The following is a 12,976-nucleotide window of genomic DNA, read 5'->3' as shown; positions in this document are numbered from 1 at the left end:
GGCAGATGACTTGAACAAGTATTTTGCATCGGTCTTCACCGTAGAGGATACAAATAACATCCCAGTATTAGCTGTCAATCAGGAAATGGCAGGCAGAGAGGAACTCAAGAAAATTACAATCACCAGGGAAGTGGCACTGAGCAAATTGTTGGAGCTGCGGGCTGACAAGTCCCCAGGTCCTGATGGACTTCATCTTAAAAGAAGTGGCTTGTGAGATAGCTGATGCGTTAGTTTTAATTTTCCAAAATTCCCTTGATTCGGGAAGGTTCCATTCGATTGGAAAATTGCCAATGTAACTCCTTAATTCAGAAAGGGAGGGAGGCAGAAAGCAGGAAACTGCAGGCCAGTAAGCTCAACATGTCAGAGGGAAAATGTTCGAAGCTATTATGAAAGAGGTTATAGCATGGCTGTTAGAAATATTCAAGATAATCAGGCAGAGTCAACATGGTATTATCAGGGGGAAATCATGTTTAACCAATTTATTGGAGTTCTTTGAAGTGACATGTGTGGTGGATAAAGGGGGATGTATTGTACTTAGATTTCCAGAAGGCATTTGATAAGGTGCCACATCAAAGGTTATTGCAGAAAATAAAAGCTCATGGTGTCGGGGGTAACATATTGTCATGGATAGAAGATTAGCTAGCTAACAGGAAACAGAGAGTAGGCATAAATGGGTCATTTCCTGGTTTGCAAGATGTAATGAGTGGTGTGCCACAGGGATCTGTGCTGTCGCCTCAACTTTTTACAATTTATATAAATGACTTAGATGAAGGGACCGAAGGTATGGTTACTAAATGTACTGATGACGCAAAGATAGGTAGGAAAGTAAGTTGTGAACAGGACATAAGGCGGCTACAACGGGATACAGATAGGTTAAGTGAGTGGGCAAAGACCTGGCAAATGGAGGAGAATGTGGGAAAGTGGGAAATTGTCCATTTAGGCAGGAAGAATAAAAAAGCTCATTATCTAAATGGTGAGAGATTGCAGAGCTGTGAGATGCAAAGGGATCTGGTGTCCTCGTGCATGAATTGCAAAAGGTGAATATGCAGGTACAGCAAGTAATTTTGGAAAGCGAACAGAATGTTACTTTTTATTGCGAGGGGAATTGAATACAAAAGTAGGGAGGTTACACTTCTGTTATCCAGGGCATTGGTGAGACCACATCTGGAGTACCGTGTGCAGTACTGGTCTCCTTATTTAAGAAACAATGTAAATGCATTGGCAGCAGTTCAGAGAAGATTTACTACACTCATACCTGGAATGGGCGGGTTGTCTTGAGGAAAGGTTGGACAGGCTAGGCTTGTATCCGCTGGAATTTAGGGGAGAGAGAGGCGACTTGACTGAAACAAGATCCTGAGGGGTCTTGACAGGGTGGATGTGGAAAGGATGTTTCCTCTTGTGGGAGAATCTCGAACTAGGGGTCTCTGTTTCGAAATAACGGGTCGCCCATTTATGTCAGAGATGAGGAGAAATTGTTTCTCTTAGAGGGTCACGAGTCTTTGGAACTCTCTTCCTCCAAAGGCAGTGGAAGCAGAGTCTTTGAATATTTTTAAGGCAGAGGTAGATAGATTCTTGATAAGTAAGGGGGGGGGAAAGGTTATGTGGAGCTGAGATTACAATCAGATCAGCCATGATCTTCTTGAATGGCAGAGCAGGCTTGACGGGCCAACTCCTGCTCCTAATTCGGATGTTATTAAGTAAGAGAAGACACCCCACTTATATGGATTGTTTGCTGCGTGTTCATCATCTTTCGTGGATGGAAGGATGCCAACATTAAAGGCGTGGTGTCAAAAACTTTGGTCAGCATTCAAATCGCACATTTATGGAATGCTTTTAACATAGTAACATGTCCCAAGGTTTATTCAACACAAAAGGACATATTAGTACAGGTGACCAAAGGCTTGCTAAAAGAGGTAGACTTTAAAGGAGCATATTCAAGGAGAAGAGAGAGGCAAAGAGGTTTAGGAAAGGAATTCCAGAGCTTTCAGCTCAGGCAGTTGAAAGCACAGCCACTAATGTCAGAGCAATGGAAATCGGGAATGCACCCTTTGCTGACGTCTACAGTAAAATAAATATACTCTGAACACAGTTGTTAAAGTGCCAAGAAGGCTGACTGCTGTGCCTGCCTCTCCTTGTACCTGTCTTTTAACACCTCTGTGGTATGCAGACATTTTAACACTGGAGCCAACAAGGTGGCATTACTTCACAATCTACCTGATAAGACTTGCACAGGTGGTCGCTAGCAAGGAGTTGACAAAAGAATTCAACTACGGGCGTGCCTCAAAAAGTAATTTCCACAATTACCCTATCATTCCATTATTAAAATGTCCACCAGTTCATGGAAACTTTGATAATATAGCACTGATTTTGCAACCAAAACAAACATCCAATCAAGTCCCATGCTTGCTTGTCACTTCTATCGACTTGTCATCCTCAGGATATGTTTGATCAGCACTCAATTCGCACAAAAGCTTGTAGCACTAGTTTGAGAGTTCAAGAAAATGCAAAATATTGTCCCACTCCAGAGACTCGAGCACACAATCCAGCACGGTACTGCAGTGCAGTACTGAGGGACTGCTGCACTATCAGAGGTGCTGCCTCATGGATAAGATATCAAACTGAAGCTCAATCTACGGGCTGAGTCCCTTTCAGTTACCACGTGTGCATGGCAGTGCAAAAAAGGGTCCATGCACTGAAAATCCCCTGACCCTGTTCGAAGAAGAACAGAAGAGTTCTCCTGGTAACCTGACCAAAATCTTTCCGTTCAGACCTCACTGTGTTCGTTAAATGCAAGCTCCCTCTTTCACCTCTCGCACATCTACTGTTCACTGGTGAAAAACAGGATCAGTCTGACAGGGTCTCTGGCTGAGACCACCCTCCTACTATGTCGGAAGAGGTTATGTAAAAGGACTCTGGTGGGCGGTGGGGGGCAACAGTTGTGGCAGAATGAAACTGAAAAGTAAAACTACTTATTGTTCATGCCGAATTCATGTCAACGTTTTGAGTGTGTCAAAATTTTCACAGGTAAAACGAATCAAAGCTCTCCAAAGCACCAGTTTGAGTAACTCTTTCATATCTACTGTACATAGGCTATCAATGACAAGGTGCTGGCCTTTAAATATTTGGACACAGTGATAATAGCTACTATTATTGCTCAATTGATTATTTTCTTGCAATTCGTTTTTATATTTTGCCATTTCCAACTCTGCTCATGTCACTCCATTTGCAGAAAGCGCCAGCTTTCATTCACCTTCTCCATCAGATGTAAAAGCGAATCTTCCTCTGTCGTCTCAGGTCTATGTAAAATAAGTTCCCTGGTGCTATTTTGCAGAAAAGCAGGGGAATCCTGGCCAATGTTCTCTCTAAGCTGCACAGCTACACTGATGTTCCCCTCCGGGCTGAGTCCCTTTAAGTTACCATGTGTGCATGGCAGTGCAAAAAAGGGTCCATGCACTGAAAAGAATAACCTAAGAATTCGGAGCAGAAGTGGACCATACAGCCCCTCGAGCCAGCTTCATCATTCAACACAATCATGGCTGATCAGCCTCAACTCCACTTTCCCATCCACTCCTCATATCTCTTGATTCCGAGACCAAAAATCTATCTGTCTCCGCCTTAAATATATTCAACGATGGAGTATCCACAACCCTCTGGGTAGAGAATTCCAAAGATTCACAAACCACTGAGTGAAGAAATTCTCCGCATCTCAGTCCTAAATAATTGACCACTTATCCTGAGACTATGTCCCCATGTTCTAGATTCTCAATCAGGGGAAACAACTTCTCAGGGTCTACCATGTCAAGCCCCTTCGGAATCCTCTATGTTTCAATGAGATCACCTCTCATTCTTCTGAACTCCAGACAGTATAGACCAAATTTACTCAGCCTCTCATCCCAAGAACTAATCGAATGAACCTTGGCTGAACTACCTCCAATGTGAGCACATGGAGACCAAAGGAACACACAATATTCCTGGTGTGGTCTCACCAAAGCCCTGGACAATTGTAGCAATACTTCCTTATTCCTGTACTCCAATCCCCTTGCAATAAAGGCCAACATGGCATTTCCCTTCCTAATTGCTTGCTGTACCTGCATGTTAACTTACTGCGTTCCTTGTACAAGCACACTCAAGTCTCTCGAAACATCAACATTCCCACGTTGTTCAACTCCAGAAAGCTTGTTATGGAAGGATAATGCTGGAGCCTATCTTTACTCAGTTTCAGATTTATTGTGCAGAATAAAAGAATTGCAAACATGTAGCTCCTCACTCAAAACCCTCCCCCAGTATCAGTGAGTGTCTGCTTATAAACGCTCAACTAAGACCCCAATTAAAACCTTTCACCTGCATATTATCAAACCATTGAAAACAATTAACAGATGAACAGAACAGTCGTTTGGTAGTACAGAACTTGAGTATTGCTGAAAACAGACATGTTGTTGAAGCATTTCATCTTCCACTCCTCAGGACAATTTGCAAGAATACCAATGTAAGGGAAGCAACAACTTTCAGCCTGTTTCAGCTAAACAAAATAAGTGACAGCCATTCGTTGATTCATTCCTCAGGGCAATGCCTTGACCAGAGTCAAGCTGCCTGGTTTAAATTTCAAACAAAGCTTGACAGTGAACTGTCAGAAAAACTGGTGCATTCTCCATGACAACTACTCTCACAATCAGAGTCCACTTGCCAACCAATCAGCACTGTCTTCTCGTACAGTATAAATTTGTTGCTTCCCTTACATTGGTATTCTTGCAAATTGTCCTGATGAGTGCAAGACGATAAGCTTCGACAAAATGTCTGTTTTCAGCAATACTTAAGAGTAACAGAAGTTTCAAAGTCTTGTTTAAAAAATTTTGCTTTTCTGTTCTTACGACAAAGTGCATTTCTTCACCCTGCCCTACATGATACTCCATCTGCCACCATGTTGCCCATTCACTTGAGCTGTCTATATCTCATTTCAGCGTCTTGGCGTTCTTCTCACAGCTTGCATTCCCACCTAACATTGTACCGTCAGCAAACTTCGATACATGACTCTCAGTCTGTTTTGCTCAGTCATAAATATAGATTCTAAACAGCTGAGGCCACAGCACTGTTCCTTGCGACACTCCACTAGTCACAGCCTGTCAATTTGAAAATGCCCCATTTGTCCCTACTCTCTGCTTCCTGTCCGTTAACCAATCCTCTATTGATGCTCATATATTACCCCCCGACTCCAGGCGCCCTTATCTTGCAAATTACCATTTTGTGTGGCACTTTATTGAATGCATTTTGGAGATCCAAGTCTACTACATCCACTGGTTCCCCTTTGTCTACCATACCACTTACATCCTCAAAAAAGCTCTAACAAATTTGTCAAACACAAGAGGCCACACACAACAAAAAAAATTAGAGGGGACTTTGGTCCTGCTCAACATTGATTTATTCCTTGACCAACATCACTCCAACAGATTATCTGGTCATTGCTGTTACTGGGAGCTTGTCTGTGCAAATTGACTGCCACGGTTTCTGTATTGCAACAGTGACTACACTTGAACGAGGACTTAATTGGCTGTAAAATGCTTTGGAATGTCCTGATGTTGTGAACAGTGCGATATAAATGCAAGTTGCTCTTCAGGGTCCCTAAATGACCCTTGATAAAGAAACCCCCCCAAGGTTAACAAAGAAACAAACTGCAACTTCATATCCAGCCTTACTTGGGATGATAAAATTCAGATTCCCAATGGAGGTCAAGGCATCATATTCACACATCTTTTACTTGAAATTTCAGACTGCAACCTACATTATCCGCAGTAATGGCAGGGAACTTTCTGAAGGACGTGGGAAGTTGGTAAATAATCAATAATTCTTGCATTTTGGTCAGACACGTACGGCACAGCAATGCCATGCACAGAGGAATGAAAACAAAGACAACAAAAAACTTTCTCGGGCTGTGAGCTTCCTTTAGTTTGCCCTTGGTATGCTGTGCCGTGCACAAGGCTCTGTTCCATGAAAATTCCAGTGGATAATCTGCGATGTCGAGTACTGGTCTCTGCACCAATGGAGGTTCCCCTGCGCACATCTGAAAAACTTTGTGGGGAAATGCTTCTGAACTCAAGATGGTTGAAACACAGGGTGCCAAATTTAAACGGCTGATGAATATAAATGAACACCCAAACCCCACCCAAAGCAGCATTGCTGAAATCAGTAGAAGTGCAATCTTAACTGTGGCTCAATAAGAGTAGCCAACTATGCCCCAGGGCACATTTTAATACAGTAATAACACCATGTTGTCCACCAGACAAGACCTGCTTGCACAACTTCACAATTTATCAAATGTACACCAGGGGTTATAGAAACATAAAAAATAGGAGCAGGAGCAGGCCATTCGGGCCTGCTCTGCCATTCAAAAAAGATCATGGCTGATCGTCTAATTCAGTACCCTGTCCCCGCTTTCTCCCCAGATCCCTTGATCCCTTTGGCATGAAGAAATATATCTATCTCCTTCTTGAATATATTTCATGACTTGGCCTCCACTGCCTTCTGCGGGAGAGAATTCCACAGGTCCACTACACTCTGAGTGAAGAAATTTCTCCTCATCTCGGTTCTGGCATACTGAGACTGTGACCCCTGGTTCTGGACTCCCCAGCCATTGGGAACATCCTCCCTGCATCTAGCCTGTCTAGCCCTGTTAGAATTTTATAGGTTTCCATGAGATCCCCTCTCATTCTTCTAAATTCGAGAGAATGTAGGCCTTTCCTCATACGTCAATCCTACCTTCCCAAGAATCAGCCTAGTAAATCTTCTTTGCACTCCCTCCCTGGCAAGAACATCCTGCCTCAGATAAGGAGACCAAAACTGTACACAATATTCCAGATGCGGTCTCACCAAGGCCCTGTATAACTGCAGGAAGACATCCTTGCTCCTGTACTCAAATCCTCTTGCAATGAAGGCCAAAATACCATTCGCCTTCCTCATTGCTTGCTGCACCTGAATGCTTGCTTTCAGCGACTGGTGTACAAGGACACCCAGGTCTCATTGCACCTCCACCTTTCCCAATCTATCACCATTCAGATAATAATCTGCCTTTCTGTTTTTACAACCAAAGTGGATAACCTCACATTTATCCACGTTCTACTGCATCTGCCATGCATTTGCCCACTCAGCCAACTTGTCCAAATCACATTGGAGCCTCTTTGCATCCTCCTCACAGCTCATATTCCCCCTCCTCGCATTGTGTCATTTGCAAACTTGGAAATGTTGCATTTAGTTCCCTCACCCAAGTCATTAATATATATTGTGAATAGCTGGGGCCCAAGCACTGACCCACTAGTCACTGCCTGCCACCCAGAAAAAGACCCGTTCATTCCTAATCTCTATTTCCTGTCTGTCAACCAGTTCTCAATCCATGCCAGTATTTTACCCCCAATCTCACGTGCTTTAATTTTGCTCACTAACCTCTTAACCGTTGCGTTGTAGCATGTCACAAGGCTGTGGTACACATCATCAGGAAAGCGCTTCTGAACTACAGAGCTTCCTGCAACTCTGCAACTCACTCTGACACAAATGCTTTATTCATATATGAATAAAACATATATTTATATACACACACGTGTGTGTGCGTTTGCACGCTGCGTATGTGTGCGTCAACCATTCAATATGATGTGCAGCCTTCCACAATCTGCCCAGACAGTCTTATGAGCAGAGCAGCATGTTATGCCACGTGACAGGATAAGATAATGCAAGCAAGCAGCTGATGCAATAGAGCCAACAGTTAGCTCTCACTGCAACTAATGGTTATAATTGGTGCTCTGTTGCACAGAACATAATGTTACACGACACATGCTGTCAAATAATCATTGTTTCCCTAAGTTGTACACTATTAAAGCTCATTGCTTTCTCGCCATTCTTAGCCAAACTAAATATTTATGACCATGGCGAAGTTGTCAGAAGAAACAGAGGAGTAGGCTTTACAGCCGCTCCAACCTGCCCTGCCATTCTGCAAGATTGTGGCTGAACTTCTACCTCAATGCCACTTTCCTGCACTATCCCCATGTCCTTTTATTCCCCAACAATCTAACCATCTCACTTCCCTTTGTTCCTAAGACCTATCGATCTCAGTCTTGAATATAGTCCATGTCTGAGCATAAACCGCTCTCTGGAGCAGAGAATTCCTAAGATTCACAAGCCTCTGAGTGAAGACATTTCTGAACTCAGTCCACAATGGTCAACCCCTTTATCTTGAGTGTGAACCCGACTTCCATACCCTTGGGCTAAGGGAAACAGTGTCGAACTAAGAAATTTTGAAATCTTCATGCATGAGACTCTTGCTTATAGGAACCTGTCCATTTTACCCGGAAGAACTTGACGCTAAAATGCCTCCATTTAACTGCAGGATATCAAGCTGCAGTACCCATCGACTGAGGTGAAACAAAGATCATAATGCAAATCCAAACTGAAGTTTGAACCCCTGCTACTCGGATCTGTACGAAAATGGTACATGTTCACAAGAAGGCGAGCATTTTACTCAAGAGATCATTTTTACGTCTCTACTTAAATGAGCATTGGAAAATATTGACACAGTTCTTATCCGGATCCCTGCATGCTTATTATTTCTTTGACCGCACAATGGAGCAGATGCGTTGAGGTGTAAAAGGACAGATATTGCCTCAAAGTACAGCTGCTCCCCAAAACTGACACTAATGCAACTGGAATCTCCGTAAACACAAAATACTTGTGTGTGTTTTTTTAAGATTTAGCTTTTCAGTCCCTGTGTTAAATGTCAGAGAGTCAGTTGGTGAATGACAATACTGGAGCCAATCTTTATTCGGTCTTGCACTTACTTACAGAGTGAAATATTACAAGTATCCAACTCCTAACCCAACCACACCACAGTTTAGAAAAGTATCTCTTTATATGCGCTCAAGTGAATGCCCAAATAATGCCATCCACCTGTATATCATTTAAAATAATTGATCACCAGTTAACACCCTGTGTAGTTTCTAAAGCAAAGCAGCTGGATATTTATCCCAAAGCCAACAAGCATGTCCCTGCACATCAGTGTTCACGCGCAGGTACTCGAAAGGAATCCTCTGGCTCGACATCACACCATTTGTTGAAGGAAAAGGACAGATTATTGCACAGTGGCGCAGTGGTTAGCACTGCAGCCTCACAGCTCCAGGGACCCGGGTTCAATTCTGGGTACTGCCTGTGTGGAGTTTGCAAGTTCTCCCTGTGTCTGCGTGGGTTTTCTCCGGGTGCTCCGGTTTCCTCCCACAGCCAAAAGTCTTGTGGGTTGATAGGTAAATTGGCCATTATAAATTGCCTCTCGTGCTGGTCGGTGGTAGGAGAATTGAGGGAAGGTGGGGATGTGGTAGGGAATATGGGATTAAAGTCGGATTAGTGTAAATGGGTGGTGGATGGTCTGCACAGATTTGGTGGGCCGAAGGGCCTGTTTCAGTGCTATATCCCTCCATGACTCTGGGACAAGAACCCCAACAAATGTAAAATCTTTTAGAATGACATGTGTGAGAACAGTCTTCAGGGATCTATCCACAATTTATTTCGAGATACAGCACTGAAACAGGCCCTTCGGCCCACCGTGTCTGTGCCAACCAACAACCACCCATTTATACTAACCCTACAGTAATCCCATATTCCCTAACACCTACCTACACTCGGGGCAATATACAATGGCCAATTTACCTATCAACCTGCAAGTCTTTGGCTGTGGGAGGAAACCGGAGCACCCGGCAAAAACTCATGCAGTCACAGAGAGAACTTGCAAACTCCGCACAGGCAGTACCCAGAATCGAACCCGGGTCCCTGGAGCTGTGAGGCTGCGGTGCTAACCACTGCGCCACTGTGCAGCCCCAATCAAAGCTACGTTTCACTTTTTTCCTTTGTCACACAGAATGGACAGCACAGAAACAGATCACTAGACCCAACTGGTCGATGCCGGTGTATATGCTTGACACGAACCTTCTCCCATACCTCTTCACCACACTCTGCAGCAGAACCTTCTATTCATTTCTCCCTCGTGTGTTTATCGTGCCTGCCGTTAAATCCATCTATACTCCATCCATCCATCTCAACCACTCCCTGTTAAAGGCCTGCTACCCGACCCGAACCCGACGGGACCCGACTACACGCGTCGGGTTCGGGTCGCTCCTCCGGGTCTGGCTTTCGGGCTCGGGTCGGACACACACAGTACTCCACAGTCTCTGAGTCTGCACACTGAGTGAGTGAGCGTCTCTCTGACGTCATCGCGCTCATGCTGCAGCAGTACAGCTTCCTTCCATTCAATCCAAAAGTGGTAAGTTCAGTGAGTGCACTATGGTCGGGTCGGGCGCGGGAAGAAATGGAAGGACTCGGTCCGGGTCCGATGTAGTTCTGTCAGGTTCAGGTCGGGTTTTTTTTTCAGACCCGAGCAGGCCTTTACTCCCTGTGGCAGCGAACTTCACATTCTCACCACTGTCTGGGCAAACAAGTTTCTCCTGAATTCCCGATTGGATTTATTGGTGACTCTCTTGTTTTAATGGCCCCCCCCAGTTGTGGATCCCCCCACAAGTGGGAACATCTTCTCCATGCCAACCCTATCAAGCACCTTCATAATTTTCAAGTCTTCCGTTAAGGTCATCCTTTAGCCTTGTTGCTTCTACAGAAAACAGCCCCAAAATGTTGAGTCTGACCTGATGCGTATAACCTCAGAGTTCTGGTATTATCCTTGGAAATCCATTTTCCACTGCTTCTATCTCTGTTTTCTCGGATGGAGATCAGAACTGTGTACAGCTCTCCAAGTGTGGTTTATCCCAAGTTCTATACAATTTGAAAATAACTGCCCTGCTTTTCAATTCTCATCCTTGAGGATCGAAGCCCAATTCTTCGTTTACATTTTTGATGGATTTGTTAACCTGCATCGCAACTTGTAACATCAACAGTGAATTGCCAAATAAATCTAAGAGGGAGCTAAGTGTAGCAATTAGTCATGCAAACAGACAGCTCTCAAAACAAAAATAACACGAAACACTGAAAGCTGAAAGATTTTCCTCTTGGTTTACTTCTCAAGAAGTGAAGGTCGACTGCCCTGAATCTGACATGAACCAGAGCACTCTGGAGGGGAGCAAAGACCAGAAGGTTAACACAAAGAAGAGATAACACAGAAAGACCAGCAAGGTGTACAGGGAGCCTGGTCCATTCAGCAGCATTATTATGGTCCTGGCCCAAATCCAAACTGGCAGCTCAGCAAAGGACAGCATTTCAACTTGATCACAAAGTACTGCAAAATGGCAAATTACAATGCAAACCAAATTTTCACAAGGAAGACTTAAGAGGCAATTAAGCACTCTGATTTTCATGTTCACTCTGATGGGGATTATCACAGCAGCATTGTATCATGCAATGCATAATGTATTATTCAGTTTGGGTCCGGTTGTGTGCCTAAAGGTCACAAAGTCTAACTGTTTCGTCATCACAGCCACAGGTCAGAGTCTAATACTGTTTGGTGAAGGAACAGTGCTGACAAGTTTTCGGCTTCAGGCCAGAAGCATGCAACAATCAAACGAGTGACTGACCTCTCTGGAATGTGGAAAAGGGACACTGGACACAATGGCTTTCTCCGACAGCAAGTTGCTGTCAACCAAACATCGCAATGCCCTCTGCAGGGTATCTGGGACTTGAGAACAGACAAGCCAATGTGTCTCTTCAACCAATCAGATTGAAGAATCATTAACAAACAGCACAGGGTCTGAAGTAGAATATTGAATTCAAGGGCAAATCAAGTCGAGAAAGTGAAAAAGGAAAGAACGATTGGATTCAGAGCGAGGGGGAGAAAAAGAGACAAAAAGTGAAAAAAAACTTAGGAATGAACAAGTGCTCGTTGAATCAGTACAGAAACTCTCCACGAGAGTCCCAGCGAGATGCTGTTTTCTCACAGCTGACCAGGAACGAGCATCTCAGACAACTTTCAGATTTCTGCTTTTAAATGCACGTGTGCTTACCAGAAATCTGATTATCGCACAAGTAACACCTAAACCATTGTTCATCTCACTGTTATCTTCCTAGCAAAATCCTACCCAATCTATTTTGATACACAGACTTGGGAGAAATGCTGTAATTTCTATTCCATACTGCCCCATGCTACTATGCAACATAAAGAAATTAAGTATGCACGCCCAAACTGAACAAATTAATAATGAACCCGACAGCAGCAGTGGTTGACGATGAAAACAAAGCATTCTCCAACTTGGAAATCTAGTACTTACAGTCTTTGGTACAATCTGTTTTTTAGGCTGACCAATCTTGAAAGGAATCCTGCAAAACAAACGTAAGGTTTTACCATGAGAGCACTGTACTACCTCAGAGCCCTATTTTACAGTAATTATCACTGAGTGTACTGAATGAACACACAATCCTGCTTCTATAATCTACTGCTTGCACACACTAGATGTCTCCCCACACTGTGGCAAAAGATAATTAATGGATACAGAATGCACAACACTTTCATCCAACACTTCAGAGTCCACATTGTTCTGCAGCACACTGGCCAAGGACTCCGCTATTTACTGAGTTCAAATACAACAATGAAATGGAAGTTATCAGTGAGATATATTAAACCACATGGTTGGAGGGAGAGTGAGTTTTCTTTGTTAACTCTGCTCAGTTGTTGATTATATTTAAGGCTGAGGTCGATTGGGGAAAGGGAAGGGAAGAAGGGACACAGGAATAGGGCAGTAAAATGGAATGGAGATAGAAGATCAGCCATTAAAAGGATGGAGCAGGCTCAAGGGGCCACATGCTGCTGCTGCTGCTTCTGATCTTCTTGGGCAACTTGATGTCAGGGGCCACAATCCCCAAGCAGCCGCTCTCATGAATGCTGCCCTGTTGAAGGATGGTAATTTGGTTCCCAAAGAGCTGGGGAGGGGGAGGTCCTGCCAATTTCACATGCGCCAGCATGCCGGAAGTTGCAGAACTGAGGAAAAGTCAGAGAGGCAAAGGAAAGGCA

At 43.9% G+C, this 12,976-nt stretch overlaps 1 protein-coding gene across 1 annotated transcript in view; it reads right to left on the bottom strand.

The window, feature by feature from the left end:
- bin3 (bridging integrator 3) overlaps positions 1–12,976 on the bottom strand; it is a 129,764-nt gene that overhangs the window by 102,049 nt on the left and 14,739 nt on the right. Inside the window, exon 2 of the mRNA XM_068023488.1 lies at positions 12,237–12,285. Coding sequence (XP_067879589.1) covers positions 12,237–12,285 — 49 coding nt within the window. The remainder of the gene's footprint in view (positions 1–12,236; positions 12,286–12,976) is intronic.

The sequence above is a fragment of the Heterodontus francisci genome, chromosome 47 (assembly GCF_036365525.1).
Source record: "Heterodontus francisci isolate sHetFra1 chromosome 47, sHetFra1.hap1, whole genome shotgun sequence".
Taxonomy (NCBI): Eukaryota; Metazoa; Chordata; class Chondrichthyes; order Heterodontiformes; family Heterodontidae; genus Heterodontus; species Heterodontus francisci.
Note: the sequence above shows the minus strand (reverse complement) of the source record. Positions and strands in the feature narration are given on the sequence as shown.